Source organism: Phyllostomus discolor, chromosome 2, assembly GCF_004126475.2.
Source record: "Phyllostomus discolor isolate MPI-MPIP mPhyDis1 chromosome 2, mPhyDis1.pri.v3, whole genome shotgun sequence".
NCBI lineage: Eukaryota > Metazoa > Chordata > Mammalia > Chiroptera > Phyllostomidae > Phyllostomus > Phyllostomus discolor.
In genome coordinates, this window is record NC_040904.2 from 9460328 (window position 1) to 9479115 (window position 18788).

The following is an 18788-nucleotide window of genomic DNA, read 5'->3' on the forward strand; positions in this document are numbered from 1 at the left end:
GTCCAGTGGCTGACCCTGCCCACCCTGGGGACCTTGGGGAGAGCAGAGGATGGCTGTCCACGTGCATGGGTGGTGGCTCCGTCCTGCCAGGGCCCTGGCCCCTCCACTGCCCATCAAGGCCGAGCACGCCTGTCACCCTGCCATGGTCCCCTTTCTCCACGAAGCTCGAGGGACCCTGCCCAGCCTCCTGCCCCAGGATGCCTGCACAGCCCGGTTACCTGCCCGAGTCTAGGCTTCTGGAACTTTCTGGAGACTGCTGTCCCCACTCCCCATCAGAGTCTCCGCCCTTGAGCTCACACCCAGTTTTTAGTGTGTCAGGGCCCAGAAGTGGCCAGAGCTCTTTGCCTCCAGGGGCCACCCGTGGGCTTGGGCAGGGGAGCTGGTGGCCGGGCACGGGACCTGGGAACAGCAAGCTGAGCTGCCTGCCTCTGCCCCGGGCCAGGCTGATCCCGGGACTGCTGTACCCGGGGCGCATCGTACTCTCTCTGGATTTCATCATGTTCTGCCTCCGGCTGATGCACATATTTACCGTCAGCAAGACGCTGGGGCCCAAGATAATCATCGTGAAGCGGATGGTAAGGGGATGAGGAGCCCTGAGGCCAGGTGCAGGTGAGGAGCTCCGGGGCTTAAGCACACCCCTAGGTTCCCACGCATTTGCTTTGCCCCTGGGCCCTCACCTCCTGGCATGTCTGTCTTGGGTCTTCTCCTGTATGTCACCTCTTCCAGGCAGCCTTCCTTGATCTCCACAGCACATTCCTGATCCCCGTGACAGCTCCAGTGCTCCCCTCTGTGGGTCACAGTCACATCCAACCCCTTGTACCCATTGTGGGGTGTGCAGGGGATCAGGACATTGGGGCAGCCCCAGAGCTGTGTCCCCGGAGCTCCTGGCTCCGAGCATCTGTAGTGTGGGTGTCGGCCGCCCCCCCTTTACTGCAGAGTGCACAGGCAGGGCCCGGAGGGTGGGGTCCTCCCGTGGTCAGGACGGCGTGGTGCGTGCGCGGCTGCAGCCGGTGCTGCCTTGTCTCTGCAGATGAAGGATGTCTTCTTTTTCCTCTTCCTGTTGGCCGTGTGGGTGGTGTCCTTCGGGGTGGCCAAGCAGGCCATCCTCATCCACAACGAGAGCCGGGTGGACTGGATCTTCCGGGGGGTCGTGTACCAGTCGTACCTCACCATCTTCGGGCAGATGCCGACCTACATCGACGGTAGGAGGAGGTCCTTTTTTTTTTTTTTTTTTTTTTAAAGATTTATCTATTCATTTTTAGAGAGGGAAGGGAAGGAGAAAGAGAGAGAGAGAGAAACATCAATGTGTGCTCAATGTGTGGTTGCTGGGGGCTGTGGCCTGCAACCCAGGCATGTGCCCTGACTGGGAATCGAACCTGCGACACTTTGGTTCACAGCCCGCGCTCAGTCCACTGAGCTACGCCAGCCAGGGCAGGAGGAGGTCCTGACAACCGTGGGAAGGGAGGCCCCACTCCGGCAGGGGGTGCCGTGAGCCCAGGGGGCGAGGAGGGGACAGGGCATGTCCCCACATGCTCAGCGCTGCCCTGGGATGGGAACTCCTGGAGTCTCCCTGGGGAAAGGAAGAGGCAGGGGCTCACACTGTCCATTTGAGGGGGGAAGACATCAGCTGGGGTGGGGACAGGTGCTGAGCTGAGGTCCTCACAGCTTCAGCTGAGATCCAGGTGGGCCGAGGGTGTGGCCTGGGGCCCTGGGGCATCAGCGAGACACCCTCCCCAACTGGAGTGCTACCCTGTAGCTTCTCTTCAATCTCTATCAGAAATAACTTCCTCCTTTCCCAGATGGAGAGAACGCTTTTTTGGTACACTGAGTTTTTTCTTTCTGTACTAATTTTAGAATCTAACATTTAGAATCTAACTTGAGAGCATTTGCATCGCCCCCCGCCCCAGAGATAGCCCATACAAATGAGCCGTCAGTCACTCCCCAGCGCCCCCTCCGCTCAGCCACAGGCAACCTCCGACCCGCTTTCCATCCCTGTAGAACGTGTGCTGCGGACCCGGCAGCCACAGTGGGTAATGTGACGTGTAGTCTTCTGTCCCCTCCTTGTCCTGAGCTAATGTTTTCGAGAGTGTCCGTATTGTAGCCTGTCCCGGCGTTTCATTCCATTTCTGTGACTAAATAATATTCCATCGTGTGGATGGACCATGTTTTGTTTCTTCCTAAGTGGGTGAACCTTTGAGCTGTTTCCACTTTTTGGCAACTCTGAACAACGTAGCTGTGAACGGTTATTTATGAGTGTTCGTGTGGACATGTTTTTATTTCTCCTCGATGTGTAGCTGCCAGTGGAACCTCCGGCTTACCTGGTGGCTCCACGTTTAACTCTCCGAGAAACCGCCGCACTGCCGTCCACAGCGGCTGCACCGTTTCTCTCCCACCAGTGGTGCCCGAGGGCTCCGACTCCCCCGCATCTTCGCCAGCACTTGTTACTCCCTGGCTTTTTTTGATTCTAGCCCGGTGGGCATGAGGCGTGGCTTCGTTTTGCATTTCCCTGGTGGCTGATGATGCTGAGCACTGCTTCCTGTACTCAGGGAGCTGTTTCCGTGTCTTTGGGGAAAGGTCTATTCCTAACCTTTGCCCTTTTTCCCCCGTGGGTGATTTGTCTTTTTATTGAGTTGTAACAGTTCTTTGCATGGGGGTGCCAGTCCCTTAGCACACAGGTGATTTGTGAATAATATGTTGCCATTCTGTGGGGTGTCTTTTCACTTTCTTTATGTTGTCCTTTGCAGCACAGAAGTTTTTATATTGATGAAGTTCAAATCATTAATCTCTTACCATTTGTGCTTTTGGTGCCGTATCTAAGACCCATTGCCCAGCCCCGGTCATGAAGATTTATGCTATGTTGTTATTCTCAAAGCGTTATAGCTTTAGCTCTTACTTTGGGCCTTTGATCTACTTAATTTTTGTGTGTGTGTGTAGTGTTGTTTTGTGTGTAAATGCTCAGTTATATCTGGATATTTGTTGAAAAGATTTTTTTTCCTTTTGGAATGTCTTGGGGTCTTTGTTATAAATCAGTTGATTTGTTATAAATCAATCGACCATTAATGAAAGGGTTTGTCTCTGGGCCCTTCCTTCTGTCCCACTGATCTGTGCGTCTGTCCCCGTGTCAGTACCACACTGTCTTGGTTACTGTTGCTTTGTAGTAAGTTTTAAAATCAGGAAGTCTGAGTCCTTCTTCTTCTTTTTTTTAAAGAATAATCACTTTTTTAAAAAAAGATTTTATTTATTTATTTTATTATTTTTTAGGGAAAGGGAAACTGAAGGAGAGAGAGAGAGAAAGAAACATCAATGTGTGGTTGCCGCTCACATGCCCCCAACTGGGGACCCAGCCTGCAACCCAGGCATGTGCCTTGACTGGGAATTGAACCAGCGACCCTTTGGTTCACAGGCCTGTGCTCAATCCACTGAGCCACACCAACCAGGGCTGTCCACTTTCTTCTTTTTCAAGATTGTTTTAGCCTCTGGGTCCCTTGGATCCACAATGAGGTTTTAGATTAGCGGATCAATTTCCTTAAAAAAAAAGGCATTTTGGATTTTTTTTAAAAGATTGTATATATTTATTTATAGAGAGGGGGAACAGAGGAAGAAAGTGAAGGAGAGAAACATCAGTGTGTGGTTGTCTCTCGAGTGCCCCCAACTGGGGAGCTGGCCCGCAACCCAGGCATGTGCCCTGACTGGGAATCCAACCAGCGACCCTTTGGTTCACAGGCCTGTGCTCAATCCACTGAGCCACACCAGCCAGGGCAGCATCTAGGATTTTGATTATGAACATGGAATGTCTTTCCACTTATTTATGTCTTTAATTTCTTTCAATAACATTTTATAGTTTTCAGTGTACAAATTGTACTACTTTTATTAAATGTATTCCTAAGTATTTTATTTTTTTTTTCATACTATAATAAGTAGAATTGTATTAATTTAGTTTTGGAGTGTTTATTGCTAGTGTATAGAAATGTGCTATATTTTATATATCAATCTTGTATCCTGAAACCTTGCCAATGTTTTTGTTAGCTCTGACAGATGGTTGAGTGGACTCCTTGGGATTTGCGCTGCAGAAGACCATGTCATCTGCAAATAGAGATACTTCTCCTTGTCCCTTCCCAGGCTGGATGCCTTTTATTTTTCTTGCTGAATTATCCCGCTAGAATCTCTGGTACAATGATGAAGTACTGAGAGCAACTCTCTTTATCTCATTCCGGAGGTTGGAGGTGGGAAGCTTCGGTCTTTCATGACTGCGTGTGACACCAGCAGTGGGTTTTCTGTACATGTCCTTTATCTGGTCGAAGAAGTGCCCTTCTGTTCCTGGTCGCTGGCGCGTTTTCATTATGAGAGGCTCTTAGGTTTTGTCAAATGCTTGTCCTGCATCTATCGACATGCTCGTATGGCTTCTGTTCTTTACGCTGTTACTGTAGTGTAGTAACTGATTGTCAGGTGTTACACCTGCTCTGCCTTCCTGGGATGTATCTCACCTGGTCACGGTGTACAGTTCTCTCTGTATGTTTCTGGCCTCCGTTCTCTAGTGTGTCGTTGGCAGTTTTTGCCTTTCTACTCACAAAGGACACCGGTCTGTGGATTTCCTGGGATGTTCTGTCTTCTCTTGGGATCGGGTGATGCTGGCCTCATGGAGTGACTTAGGAAGTATTCCCTCCTTTTTTTGTAGTTTGGAAAAGTTTTTGAAAGATTGGTTTTAATTCTTCTTTAAATATGTGGTGGAATTCATCATGGAAGCCGTCCGGGCCTGAACTTTTCTTTGTGTGAAGTTTTAAAATGAGTAATTCAATCATTGTACTTGTTATAGGTCTGTTTGCATTTTTTGTTTCTTTTTCAGTCACTTTTTGTAGTTTGTCTTTCTAGAAATTTGTGCATTTTTCTAAGTTATCTAGTTCCTTAGTTCTTTGTAATATTCTTACAGTTCTTTTTATTTTTGTAAGAGGGGTAGTAATGTCCGCTCTTTCGTTCATGATTCTAGTAATTTGACCTGCTTTTTTTTTTTGTCTTCGGTCAGTATAGATAAAGGACTTTAATTTCATTGATCATTTTCAAGAACCAGATTTTGGTTTCCTTTGTTTTTTTAAAAATATTTTTTTGTATTTATTTGCATTCTGATCTTTACTACTTCCTTCTGCTTGTTTTGAATTTACTTTGCTTTTCTCTTTTTAGTTCGCTAAAGCGGAAGGTCACGTTATTAATTTGAGTTCTTTTTAATATAGGTATTTATAACTCTAATAGTGGATTTCTATCTAAGAAAATTAGTAACACTTTCAAAAATATATTTGATTACAAGCCAGAACATACTCATTGTTGAAAAAAATTTTTTAAAGATTTGATTTATTTTTAGAGAGGGAAGGGAGGGAGATAGAAACATCAATGTGCAGTTGCTGGGGGTTATTGCCTGCAACCCAGGCATGTACCCTGACTGGGAATTGAACCTGTGACACTTTGGTTCGCAGCCTGCGCTCAATCCACTGAGCTACGCCAGCCAGGGCTGAAAATTTTTAGAATTCAAGGTAAAGGAAAATGTGGTCCCTAATCCCGTGTCCCAGAGTGAACCATCACAACTCCGTATGTTCTGTGGAGATTTCCTCACGCCCCAGCTGAGTGGATATTTGTGTTCTGTCATGCATCCTCCACTCCATCACCAGCAAGGGGCTGTACGCACTTGGCAGTGACCTGCTCCGTCTGCCAGTCCATCGCCTCTGAGTTACTCTGTTTCCTCGTGTCTCCTCTTTTCAATACTTGTTAATTTCCTCCTTTTGACTTTCCTCCTTTTGGCCCCCACTGCGGGGGCCTCTCCAGGTTGGGACCGGTGGGGTAGCGATGACGGTGACAGTAGCTCTCCTGGAGCTGGTCCCGATCTGGGGTCCAGGAAATGGCTGGTGGGGACAGCTGGGCCCTGGGCAGGGGCACGTGCCGGCCCAGAGAACCCGATGGTTTCCCTTGGCAGCCACACTTCCTGCCCTCAGAGGAAGCTCGGGTGTCGATGGCGTCTCTCTGGGCTTTCTTTGGGGCTGGGCCGACCGCTGAGGCCGCCCAGGTGTGCAGGTGTGCGGGTGTCCGGGCCTCATGACTGCGTGCTTTGTCTCGTTCCCCGCCTCACCCCCTGCTAGGCGTGAACTTCAGCCTGGACCAGTGCAGCCCCAATGGCACGGACCCCTACAAGCCCAAGTGCCCCGAGAGCGACTCCACCCACCACCAGCCCATCTTCCCCCAGTGGCTGACCGTCATCCTGCTCTGCCTGTACCTGCTCTTCACCAACATCCTGCTGCTCAACCTGCTCATTGCCATGTTCAAGTGAGTGCCGTGAGGGATGGGGGCTCGCCTAGGCCGCACTTTCCGCCGCCCTCCTGCCGTCACCAGCCACGGTGCGGATGGAGCCTGAGCCCGGCACCCAAGACCAGGGGCTCTGAGGCGCCTCGTTCAACCCTGGCTGCAAGGTGCTGGCCCCTCTCCCTGGTCACTGCTGTGTCCAGGGCCCTGCTGCCGGGCGACCAGCAGTGCTGGTCATTCCAGCCCGTGGGCCACGATGCAGGGGGCCACAGGGGACTGGGGAGGGCAGTCTCACTCCTCCCTGCCCCTGGGGTCAGTGGGGCTGTAGGGGGTGGACTCCAGGTTCATGGTCAGGGAATCTCTGGGTGCCTCACAGAGGTCAGCCCCCCTGGAGGGGCGGGAGCACAGCCCCATGTGGTGGGGGGGGGCAGCAGGGTGTGCACACAGGACTCTTGGGGGACACGCTTAGCCGCACTCGGCCCCTGTCCTCTTGGAGGGGACACTGCGTTGCAGGCTGTTTGTGCTCCTGCACCGAGAGCCGGAGGGGAAGCTTTCGGTGCCGGCCTCCCATGTCGCGGGGGAGGGGCCGGGCGGGGTGGCCAGCGGCCTGGCTGAGGCCTTTGCAGGCACGGAGGAACGCCTGTCAGCACTTAGTGAAAATGCTGCTCTCACAGGCCGCGGGGCCCGTGACCCTTGTGAAAGTCTGTCAGTTCCCAGTTTGGGCAGGTTTCTCTTTCTCTTCCGCTTTCATCAGCTAAGTTGCTGAGGTCGTCACTTTCCGCTCCATGGGACAGACGCTGACCGTGGGCCGAAACCGAGATAGAGGCCGGAGGGGACCGGCAGGCCAGGGCTCTGTCCCTGCAGCCAGCAGAGCACGGGTGTGCCTGCCCTGCCGGCCCGCCCTCGAGCGCCCCTTCCCTCTCAGACTCGCCTGCGCCAGGGTCCACCCGCCAGACGGCAGATGTGCAGGGAACACACCTGTCTGCCTGTTGAAGACGCGGCCCCTCCTCTTTGTCAGGTTCAGCCGATGAGCTCTTTTTGGAGTTCAACTCCAGGGCAGTGTCTAAGCTCCCCACAGACGTCTGCATGATTGTATCAGCAACGAGGTTCACACGCAAACTCTGGCACCTGGGCGTGCTTTCTTTCTTTCTTCTCCCTGTGGCGGTCAGGAAGCTCAGCATTCCGAGTCCGGCTAGTCAGCCGCCTTTTTCTGCTTCTAGAACCGCCCTCCCGGGGGGTGTGTGTGTTGGCTGTCTGTGGGCCATCGCCCAGACCCCCTGAGCGGTGAAAGGGGGCATCTTTCTCGTGTAACTGGCGTGCCCCTTGCCTCCCCACCAGCTACACGTTCCAGCAGGTCCAGGAGCACACGGACCAGATCTGGAAGTTCCAGCGGCACGACCTGATCGAGGAGTACCACGGCCGGCCTCCGGCCCCGCCCCCCTTCATCCTCCTCAGCCACCTGCACCTCTTCATCAAGCGGGTCATCCTGAAGATCCCGGCCAAGCGGCACAAGCAGCTCAGTGAGCCGAGCCCTCCCCTGCCTCGGGAGTGTGTGTCCTCAGTGGTCCTGGGGACTAGATGTGGGCTGGGGTGCAAGGGGGGGTGGCTCTTTCTAGAATCCAGGCAGCTTGGGGAGAATGCAGGTGGCTCAGGCCACTGACCTCCTACCAGCCCCCTCGAGGGTGGGCATGGGCCAGGGGGCCTCTCAGGGGGCAGAACCGCGGGCAGGGCCCTCAAGGGGGCCAGGACCCCCTCACCTGCCCTCCTCACACAGAGTTCGGGCCCCTCCGTCTGCTCCCCACACAGAGAACAAGCTGGAGAAGAACGAGGAGGCGGCGCTCCTGTCCTGGGAGATCTACCTGAAGGAGAACTACCTACAGAACATACAGTACCAGCAGAAGCAGAGGCCGGAGCAGAAGATCCAGGACATTAGCAGCAGGTACGGGAGGCCAGCGCAGCCCCCTCGGGGTCAGGGGACACTGCCTCCTTCGGCTCCAAGACATGACAGGCACATAGGCCCCCCTGGGGGAGGCCCAGTAGCTGGTCACCTGGGACGGGGAACCTCCATGCCACGGCCCCTGGGAGTTATATTGACACCAGCCCATGTCTTCTGGTGACCCACAGCCCTCCCTCTGGGTCTTGGGAGGCCACCTGTGTGTGGGCGGGGCTGAGCCTGAAAGGCAGGGTTGGGGCGGGCTGAGGCAGGCTGGAGGGGGGGCAGAGGTGCCTGTCAGCTGGGGGTCTGGGAGGCCGGGCAGCCCAGACTCTCAGGCCACTCGGCACTGTCCTAAGTTCCAGCCCTCGGTTCCTCCTGCCCCTCTGCCTTGCAGGGTGCGGGGTTGGTGTTGGGGGAGCGATCGGTCTGCTCCCTCAGCCCTGTGGGCACCAGAAAGACCTGGCTGCCATGGACACAGATAGTGGAGCGGGGGAGGGGTTGGTCCTGCGACCCATCTGTGTCTCACTGTGGGGGCCAGGAGGAGGGAGGGGACACAGGGCCATGTAGTCACAGCAGCCCCTGTCCCTGACGCAGAGGTTCCCGCAGGCCGCAGAGAGGACGTCTGGGGGAGTGGCCAAGAGTGTGCACTCCCTCCCTCTGCTTAGAGACTGGGCATCTGCCTCTCTTGGCTCATCTGTGACATGGTACCCATCGCCTGGAGTTGCTTCCGGAGCACAGGGGGCACGCAGTGAAGCATGAGCACTTCCTGGGCTGGAGACACGCCCGGCACCCTGTCAGCACTGGTTGTGTCACTGTTGCACACGAGTGATGACGAGGGTGCCCCCGCCCGGGCACCTTCTCTCCTGGGTCGGTGAGGGGTCCCAGTCCCAGGGGTCCCCACTGCACCAGCCCCGCGGCTCCCATGCTGCAGGGTGTGTGGGTGTAGGGGTGGGGTCTTGGGCAAGCTCTGTCGGCAGATGAAGACAGTTCCTACGTGTCACCATGAGGAGTCACAGTGGGCCAAACGCACTCTGTCACCTGCTCTGCAGCAGCCAAGTGGCACATTCACAAGGCTGGCTGGAGACAGGGCACGGAGCAGTCACGTGGCTTTCGGGAAATGAAGCAGCACTCAGCGAGGGCAGAAGTTAACTGCCGGGCCCTCGGCACAGTGGTGGCCTTCCTGTCCCCTGGATAACCGCTCCACGTGGGCTGCAGCCCAGCCCGGCCCCCCGCGGTGACCGAAATGGTGGTCCACGTGATGACAGAGCGGTCTCAGGGTCGGCACCATAGAAGGCGGGAGACAAAGACACCTGGCCATACACGGACGAGAGAGGCCGGGTGGATCCTGGGCCGGGAATTGTTTTACCCACAAACGCAGCCGGCCAAGTTGGGTGAAATGTCCATGTCGTAGCAAAATAAGACAAAATCAGATCTGTCCTTCCCAAAATAACAGCCCTGCCGCTCCTCCCCACACCCCCCAGCAGTGCCCAGGGATAGCTCTGCTGCTTGTGACTTAGGGTCCCGAGCTCGTGACCAATCCAGGTGAGAGCTCAGGTACGTGTGCACCGCACACCTGCCTCTCCCGCCCAGGATGCCCCGTGGGCGGTCCGAGTGGCCGCGGGAGCCTGGGCATCCGCTGGCTGAGAGAGCCCCGCCTTGGGCACCAGGCGGTGCTCGGTCTGCACGGAGAGGCGTGGTACAGGTACTCCAGACTAGGAGGAAGGTGCCCGAAGTCAAGGCCGGCGGAGCCGGGCCGCTGGGTCAGACGGGGCCGTGTTTCCTCGCCGCCCAGGCCCGAGGCCGGCCCGCCGGGCTCAGCTGTGTGCCCTTTCAGGGTGGACACCATGGTGGACCTGCTGGAAATGGACCGTCTGAAGGGCTCGGGCTCCATGGAGCAGAGACTGGCCTCCCTGGAGGAGCAGGTGGGTTTTGGGCCGGGGCCTGCGCTTCTGGGACACAGATGCGAGGGGCCCGGCTGGCCCCTCTGCGGGTCGGTGGCTTTGACAGAGAGCACACCGGGGACGCAGTGGAGAAGGGAGGTGGGGATGTCAGCTACCTGTTCCCGATGGGGAGAGGCGCCTTCTCTGTCCCCCACCGGAGTTCCCAGGCGGAGCTCTCGCACCCTGCACTGCCAGGCGGCCGCGTAGGGGCCGGCCTGAGGAACACACTCGCGCCTCCTTTGACTTGGCCGCTGCCGCGGGGCCCCATGCTGGAGCCTGGCAGGGGCTGTGAGACCCGCCGATGGCTCTTGGCAGGGCCCTCGAGAGCTGAGGCAGCCCGGGGAGCGGGCGGCCAGAGGGGCAGACCTGCCGGGTGGGGCAGGCGTGGACAAAATCCTGTTTGGGACGTCCCTTCCAGGTGGCCCAGACAACCAGAGCATTGCACTGGGTCGTGAAGACCCTCAGAAATGGTGGCTTAGGCTCGGAGGAAGGAGCCCCCACCCTCGGTGAGTGGGGACTGTGTTCTTTTGAGTCTAGGGCCTGTGGCTGGGGTGGGGGGGGGGCAGGCTCTTGCTGAGCCGGGAGGAGGCTGCCAGTGAGTGCCGCGTGCTGCTGAGTTCCCCTCCGACTGGACCAGGCTGGGGACTTTCCGAGAGGAAGTCTGGCCGGGCTGGGGGCCCCGCCCTCCTCCCGTGCATCTCACTGCAAAGGGGGCAGCCCCGGGAGGCACCTGAGACCCAGCCACACGGACTGGGCGAGAGAAAGCAGATCTGTTCCTGGACTTGTGACCAGCCAGGACCCGGGCACGAGGACCCCTCCTGGGGACGTGTGGCCCCCGAGGAGCAGAGGGGCCTTTTTCATTGACGGGTTTCCTGAAGGCCCTGCTGGTAGCTGCAGAGCCAGGCGGGTGCCGGCTCGGGGGACACAGCCAGACCCCAGACCTCCATCCACCCAGGGACCCCCTGGGAGGATGCCCCTTCAGGGCTGGTGTTGGACCTGGGCTAGGGGAGGGTGAGGCAGCCCGTCTTTGGAAATCAGGACTGTAGAGGACACCCCAGCCCGTGGGCCAGGTATCCAAGTGTGGCTGCCTTGGCCCATGCTCTCCTGGCTGTCCCCAGCACCCCAGAAGGTCTTGGAGGGGCAGGACCCTGAGCTGGACAGAGGGCAGAAGGCGGAGGACCTAGGTGACGCCTACCACATCAACGCCCGGCACCTCCTGTACCCCAACTCCACTGTCGTGCGTTTCCCTGTGCCCAACGAGAAGGTGCCCTGGGAGGTGAGTGCCCGTCCTGGCCGAGTCCCTGCCGGCCCGGGGTGGCCATCGTTCTGGGGGGAAGCCGTCCCGCCCCGGACCCGTGACACAGCCGGCACCGAGGGGGGTTAGCACACTGCAGCCTCACGGTGACACAGCGGACAGACGAGGAAACTGAGGCACGCGGGTCCACACAGCTGGAGGTGGCGGAGCTGAGCCCTGAGCCCAGGGCTCCCTGGGCCTCTGATCCGCACAGAGAGCACCGGCTGCCCCGCCTCCTCTAGTCGCCCCACTGTCCCGGGTCCCACCGTGCCCAGGGCAGGGTCACAGCCTGATTGTCAGAGTGCCAGGCCAGTGCGGGCATCAGGGGGAGGGAGAGAGAGAGGCAGGCGCAGATGACGTGCCCGCCCCAACCCCTCGGGCTTGGTCTCCGCCTTTCCGGAGCATTCCGGGCTGTCGCTTCCCCTGCCTTCTCCCCAGTCAAGTCCAGCTTAGACGCCGGCCCAGCCTGGGGAGACTCCCCTGGGCCTGGTTCCGTCTCCATCCCCAGGGCTCAGGTCCCCACGCGGCACGCCCCTCGGGCCTGTCCCAGCTCAGAGCTGCCGTGTGCGCCCCTCGGGGGCGGGGGTGGCCCCAGGGACCTGGTCTGAGAGCACTTGGAGGAGCAGCAGCAGCCGCCCGAGGGCATGGGGGGGCCTGGGCCTGAGCTTTGGGCAGGGACAGCCTGAAGAGAGACCACTGTTTCGTGCAGACGGAGTTTCTCATCTATGATGACCCGCCCTTCTACTCGGCTGACAGGAAGGACAAGGACCTGATGGACCCCACGGGAGAGTGAGTGTGCTCCTTCTCAGCCCCCCTCCCCTGTCTCACGCACCAGGGCGGGAGGGTGAGGGACTGGCTGGGGGCTCCAGAGTGACCGTCAGGAGCCCACTTAGGGCGTGGGCCTGCTTCCTGCCTGGATGGGTTGGCCCGCCCTCCCCAAAGGCTGGGGAGGTGCTGGGAAGGGACGTGAGGCGGGGGCACCTGCCACCCTATGAGGGGCCCTCCTGTCCTCTGGCCGGTGCCTCTCCGAGGTGTGGGCATCACAGGGCTCTGCCCCCGCCTTCTCTGATCTGGACGTGACCCCCTGTCTGCTCCCAGCACCCTGGACCCTCCGCTCAGTATCACCTTCAATGCTATGGACGGATTCATAGACCGCCAGAGCCACCACGGCATCTACATGGTTCGGAAGGGGTTTCCTCTGTGAGTGCAGCCCCAGGCGCGTCCACCTAGCCCGGCCCTCCCTGGGTCCTTCGTGGTTTTGCTTCCTGGGTCAGGTTTCCTCTCCACACACTGGGCAGCAGGCCCTGACCACGTCCCAGCCCTGGCCTGGGGCGTCTGGGGTGAGGGGGCTTCCTTCCTGGCCCCTGAGGAGGAGGAGGAGGAAGGGGCTGGCGGGGGTGGGGACGGCCGGGGATGTGGAGAGTCCCCAGGAGCAGGCAGGGCGAGGGGCATGAGGAGGGGGGAGGCCGTGGGGGATCTCTGTGGAACACCCTGGAAGAGGCGTGCCGGCATCTAGGGGATGAGCCAGACGCGTGGGCTGGGGGGCAGTCGGACATGGATGAGGAGTTTCCTCCTCCCCCTGTGTCAGTGGGGAAGTCGCAGGAACCCACCCTGGTGCCCAGAATTTGCTGTCGCTGATGGGGGTGCGGGGGAGGAGACGGCCATGCCTGGCAGGAAACCTCCATCTCCGTGCCAGTGTCCTGGCCTGGGGAGCAGGGTCAGGACCCTGTGCAGGGCCTGGCCTCCCCAGGCGGGGTCCAAGCTGGTGACTCCTTTGTCTGCGGCCACAGCCGTTGGATGCCTCTGGGTGCTCCACCCTGACCCCCGCTGCCCCTGCCCACCTCACACTCGTGCTGTGTGGCACGATGGGCCAGCCCCGTGCTCTCCGGGGGACTGGAAGGCCACTTGAACGCCTTGTGCATCTGCGGTGGGGCCAGACTCTTGCTCCCAAAGACACCCTTTTCTTATCCGACCGCCCCCCATGGTAAACCTGAAGCACCTGTCCCCTCCCACCCCCCCCCGCACACACACACTGGGGTCCCGAGGACCGGTCCTCCGATGCCAGGTGGCAGGCTGAGCCGACCCCTTTTCGCCCCAGGAACCCCATGGGCCGCACGGGGCTGCGAGGCCGTGGGAGCCTCAGCCGCTTCGGACCCAACCACACGCTGCAGCCCGTGGTCACTCGGTGAGTGCGCCAGGGGTGAGGACAAGCAGTCACCCCCCTTGCACCCCATAGGGACGCACTTCTGGGCCCCTCCCCATGTGCCCAGGGAGCCCAGAGGACAGCTCTTACTTGGTGCATGGTGGCAGCATCGCGGCAGGATACAATGACACACCCCCAAACACAGGCAGGGGTATCCCGCCCCCTGGAAAAGCCCGGGCCTGTTCCCCCACCCCACAGAGGCTCCCCTGGCTTCCCTGGGGGCCCCCTCCCTTACAGCCCCGTGGGAGGAGGGACAAAGTGGCCTGGGCCCACTACCGTGGACAAACCGAAGCTGTGCAAGACTCATAGATGTGGATTGGCCAGGTCCCTAAAAGTATTCTCCCGAAGGCTGGCTGTTCTAGCCCTCCCAGCAGTCCTGGGAGAAAGAAGGGAGGACGCCCCTGAGGGAAACGGGCTGGGTCTGGAGGGCAGGGGTGGGTCCTCGGGGCTGGGGGTGGGGCCCTCGCAGAGCCTGGGGGAGGGAGTGCCAGCCGGTCCCTCTGCAGGTGGAGGAGGAACCAGGATGGCGCCATCTGCCGGAGAAGCATCAAGAAAGTGCTGGAAGTGCTGGTGGTGAAGCACGCCCTCTCAGAACACTGGGCCTTGCCAGGGGTGAGCTGCCAGACCTCCCATCCGCCCCCTGGTCATTCGTCCTTTGTCCGTTCCACCCACCGACTGAGCAGCCCCCACCCGCGGCCTCTGCCCCAGCTGGCGTGGACTCTGTCCCTGGTTCTCAATGACAAAGCCGGGCAGTGCCGCAGCCTTCAGGCCCCGGCACGGATTCCGGGGCGCTGAGCAGCTCTGCACGTGACCTCTGCAGCCACGCCCCCCAGGGCCCCCAAGGGAGGGGGACCAGCTCTGGGCACTGGGCACAGAGGGGTGTCTGCGGAGCCCACGCAGGCCCTGCCGCCACAGCTGGGGGTGGGGACGGGGTGTCCCCAAGGTGGCCGAGGCAGGATGGACATGACGTGGGTTGTGAGGGACTCTGGGTAACGAGCAGGGTCTCCCAGATGGGTGGCAGGTGGGGAGGAGCCGTGTCCAGGGACAGGTGGCCTCGGAGCAGAGCTGAGAGATCTGAGGGAGGCAAACAGGTGATGAAAACACAGCCCGCCCTCCCGATGGCGGCCGGGGCGGTGGAGGTCGGGGCACCGGCTACCCTACACGGATGCCGCACGTGCCGCCTGCCCACCTCCAGGGCTGTGCCTCTGACCCCACCCCCTGCTGTGGAACAGGCTGACGTGGGCAGGGGGCTCTGGGCAATGTCACTGTAGCCTGGAGACAGTCGGGCTGCCAGGCGCTGGGCGGCCTGCAGCTCTGGGGGCCTGGCCGGCTGCCCGCGCCGGGCAGGTGGCCAGTGGAGGGTGGCCGACCTGCCTCCTCCTCTGTCTCTGTTCAGGGCTCCCAGGAACCCGGAGAGGTGCTGCCCCGGAAGCTGAAGCAGGTCCTTCAGAAAGAGTTCTGGCCATCCTTCAAGAGCCTGCTGGAGCAGGGCACGCAGGTAGGGCGGCCCTCCTGTGTGTCCCGAGTCCCGTGGTGCTCTGGCGGTGAGGGCTGCAGGACAAGCAGGGAGGGGGACACGGGAGCCTCCTCACCTTCCCCTTCTGTCCCGAGTGTCTTCGCTGTAAGCCAGAGGACAAGCCTAGAGTGCGGCCTCCCCTCCCCAAGCTCCCCTGTTCCCTGAGCACAGCTGCCTCGTGGGGGACCCTCACGGTCTGGGCGTCCCAGGGCGGAGGGATCTGGGGCCATCAGCGCCCCAGCTTCTCCAAGCCCTGTGGGGGACGTGAAGCTGGGTCCTCACACCTTTGTTGGGCCTGTTTGCCGTATTGAGTCCTTTCTCGGTCACACACGCAGCATGTGTTTGCTAGAACAGCCATAGGCAGCCAGGTGAGCGCGAACAGCGAAGCCACCTCTACGCGCACACGCCACCTGTGTGCTCTCTCGCGCGCCTGAGCGGGCTCCACCCCAGCCCCGTCCGCGCCGGAGCTCGCGCCCGCGCCCGCAGCGAGAAAGGGCCGCGCAGCCTCGTTTCTGCGGACCCGGCCTCTCCGCTCAGCTGGCGATGGCCTATTTTTAGGCCCGTGTACACAAATCTCCCTGCTCTTTTTCACAACTACCCAACATTTTGTAGCCTATGTGGACTCTGTGCTGGGACGTGCTCACACAGTCCTCTAGGTGGCCTCCGCGTTGTCGCCGGTCCTGCTTCTGCCGCCTGTCGGGGTGAAACAGGCGACGGCTGCTCTGGGCGGTTCTGACCTGCGAACCCCGCAGGTCCCCGCAGCTTGTCCCATGTGCCCTGGTTTGCGCCCCGGGACACGGCCGGCTCCCTTTCCCTGGCTTTGTGAGCTAGTCAGCGGACTTTTTGGGGTGATATCCAACAGCACAAACCCAGCCCTTTCGAAGCGAACGGTTCGGGGGCACTTAGGAAGCCCACCGGCAGTGCTGTGTGGCCGTCGCCTCTAATTCCACAACATTTCCACCCCCCAGGGGAGCCCCTGCGCCCCGTCAGCGGCCCCCCTCCTCCAGCCCCTGCACCACAGTCTGCTCTCCGTCTCTGCATTTGCCCGTTCCGGGCATTTCTGCTAACTGGGTCGCACAGCATGCAGCCTCTGGTGTTGGGCGACTGTCACTTATTTACTTGACGTTTTCAAGGCCCATGGTCATTTTTAACCCTTCCAGGACCGTCCAGGTGGGTCCTGATGTCAGGCCAGAGGAAGCCGAGTGAGCTCTTGGGGCCCCAGCCAGGGAGAGAGCCAGGCCACGGGCTTGGGTGCCGTGGGCAGCTGTGTTCAGAGTGTCCCTGGGAGGACAGAGCTTGGGGACAGTGACGTCCCTTGCTCTGGAAGGAAGCCAACAGGGCTCAGGGTCCACTGGGTGGACTGGCCCGGCTCACTCAGCGCTGCCTCTCAGGTGTACAAAGGCTACGTGGATGACCCTCGGAACACGGACAATGCCTGGATCGAGACGCTGGCCGTCAGCATCCACTTCCCAGACCAGAGCAGCGTGGAGCTGAAGCGGCTGAACTCTGTAAGGGGCAGGGCTTGGGTGGGAGGCTCCCAGGAGGGGGCAATGCGGGGCTGCTGGGCCAGGGCCAGGGCTGGCCAGGGACCCTGAGACGGGGTCCTCCTGGGGCCTGCAGCTTGCATCAGGGGAGGCCGGTTTGTACACCTTTATGGGATACTGCCCCCTGAAATTAGCTCCATCGTGCATGTCCCTCCTTCAGGACTGGGACCACGAGGTCCTAGGGAACAAACCCAGGGTGTTACTTGCAGGACAGGACACCTCAGACTAAGGTGCCTGCCCTGTTCCCACGGGAGGGTTTCCAGGGCTTCGCAGGCGTTTTCTGAGCTGGGCCCGAAGGAGTGTTGCTCCCTTGTGATAAAAGCGCAGGCAAGACCCACAGCGAGGCCCAGAGAGATGGGAGGGCGTGGCGCTGTGCCAGGGGTCTGGGTGGAGGTGCGGTGGCTCCGGGGTCAGGATGTGCCTCTGTCCTTGCAGCACCTGCACACCAGTGACCCAGGGATGTCCGTCCGATGGCAGGTCGTGGACAAGCGCATCCCGCTGTACACCAACCACAAGGCCATCCTCCAGAAGGTGGCCGCTCTGTTCGGGGCTCACTACTGACCCGCGAGCTCAGGCAAGCCGGGTCCGACCCCGGCCCCTCGGAGACTTAGGCGGCACAGGACACAGCCTAAGGGGACCTTGGGCAGACAAGGGGCCCGGTGTGGTGTGGTTTGGGAATCTGCCACCCCTCAGAGCCAACTTGAGTTGCCCGCCAGACGATTTCGTGAACCAGAGGGTGGCGGCAAGGCGCCCTGAGAAGGGAGCCCAGGCAGGGCACGGGCTGGCTCCAGTCACCTGGCATCTCCTCAGGGTTGCAGTGGCCATGGGGACCCCGCCAGCCATCACTGCCTCTCCCCAGCTGGCCGCCCGCCAGCTGGGGGACTGGAGCCTCCTGGCGGCCTCGGCCTTCGACATGAGCAGCGCGTCCCTGACCAGAGGAGCGTCGGCCCAGGGCTGCTGTCCTTTGGAGAGTTGGGGTTCCCCTGTGGCCCCCTCCTCAGGCCTCTGCCTCCACTGGGACCTGACTCGGACCTTCGTCTTGCCTGAGGCAGGCACCACGGAACCCCAGTTCACAGTCCAGGCCACTGTCGGGGCCGAGCAAGGGCAGGAGGCTGGTGAGGGCAGGCCTTCCCCAGAGATGCGGAGCGCGCCTGCCTTCGCATGGCCCGGGGACCCAGGCGGGGCTCTCCTGCCCACAGCTCTCCCTCCACCCGCTCTCTGTGAGTGCAGGGAGGCGTGGGCAGTGGGCACCGATAGGGGGCACCCCCTTTAGAGTCTCAAGTCACAACCCATCAGCATAAACCACCAGGAACATCAGGACCAGGAATATTGTTGAACCTGACATTAAATTCACTGTCCCATGCCACCTGGCCAGCTCTTCTGTGCGTCCTGCCAATAAAGTTACAGATGCGCAGTGGTCAGGGGCTGTGTCGGGGCCACCGAACCGTCCGCCAGCCCACAGCCGAGCTTCCCGTGGCCCGAGGACGTCTCCTGTGGCTGGCTCCCCACGTTCCCCCCCGCCCCACTCCCTCTTCTTTATTTTATTTAAAGATTTTATTTATTTTTGGAGAGAGGAGAAGGGAGGGAAAAAGAGAGGGAGAGAAACATCTCAGTTGGTTGCCTCTAGCACACCTCAAACCGGGGACCTGGCCCGCAAACCAGGCACGTGCCTGGACCGGGAATCGAACTGGCGACCTTTCACTTTGCAGGATGATGCCCAACCCACTGAGCCACACCCATCAGGGCCCACTCCCTCTTCTTCATTCTCCCATGAGCACCCCCCAAGCTCTGACTCGGCACCCTTGGGTGCGCTGACTTGGCACCCTTGGGCGCTCGGCCTGGCTCCCCCAACGTTGCAGGCGCTTGCTCAGGCACCGTGAGGCCTTGGTTTTTTATCCAGCATCATAAACCCAGCCAAACTCAAGTTCCAGCGGACGCACCCAATAAAGACATTTTAGACTTGTAGCGACACAGAAAATGTGTCACTCACACGTCCTTTCTGAGAGAACTTCTCAAGGATGAATTACAGAAACCCAGACACACCGACGGCCCGGCTGCCGTCACCGAATGCGC

General features: G+C 59.9%; 1 protein-coding gene and 1 non-coding gene across 5 annotated transcripts in view; both read left to right on the forward strand.

Annotated features, from left to right (window-relative positions):
- The window catches only part of TRPM2 (transient receptor potential cation channel subfamily M member 2), a 50799-nt gene extending 32722 nt beyond the window's left edge, over nt 1-18077 (forward strand). For all 4 annotated transcript variants that reach the window (XM_036017493.1, XM_028505244.2, XM_036017492.1 and 1 more), the window contains 15 exons: nt 443-575; nt 1031-1202; nt 6123-6306; nt 7621-7802; nt 8089-8221; nt 10053-10140; nt 10577-10664; nt 11277-11434; nt 12162-12241; nt 12551-12652; nt 13551-13637; nt 14162-14267; nt 15052-15153; nt 16563-16679; nt 17151-18077. In XM_036017493.1, coding sequence (XP_035873386.1) covers nt 443-575; nt 1031-1202; nt 6123-6306; nt 7621-7802; nt 8089-8221; nt 10053-10140; nt 10577-10664; nt 11277-11434; nt 12162-12241; nt 12551-12652; nt 13551-13637; nt 14162-14267; nt 15052-15153; nt 16563-16679; nt 17151-17276 — 1858 coding nt within the window. In that variant the 3' untranslated portion in view covers nt 17277-18077. The remainder of the gene's footprint in view (nt 1-442; nt 576-1030; nt 1203-6122; nt 6307-7620; nt 7803-8088; nt 8222-10052; nt 10141-10576; nt 10665-11276; nt 11435-12161; nt 12242-12550; nt 12653-13550; nt 13638-14161; nt 14268-15051; nt 15154-16562; nt 16680-17150) is intronic.
- LOC114491226 lies at nt 14221-14274 on the forward strand. The gene has a single exon (XR_003684031.1). It is a non-coding gene; the product is annotated as a Z6 small nucleolar RNA (small nucleolar RNA).
- Nucleotides 18078-18788: the final 711 nt, after the last annotated feature.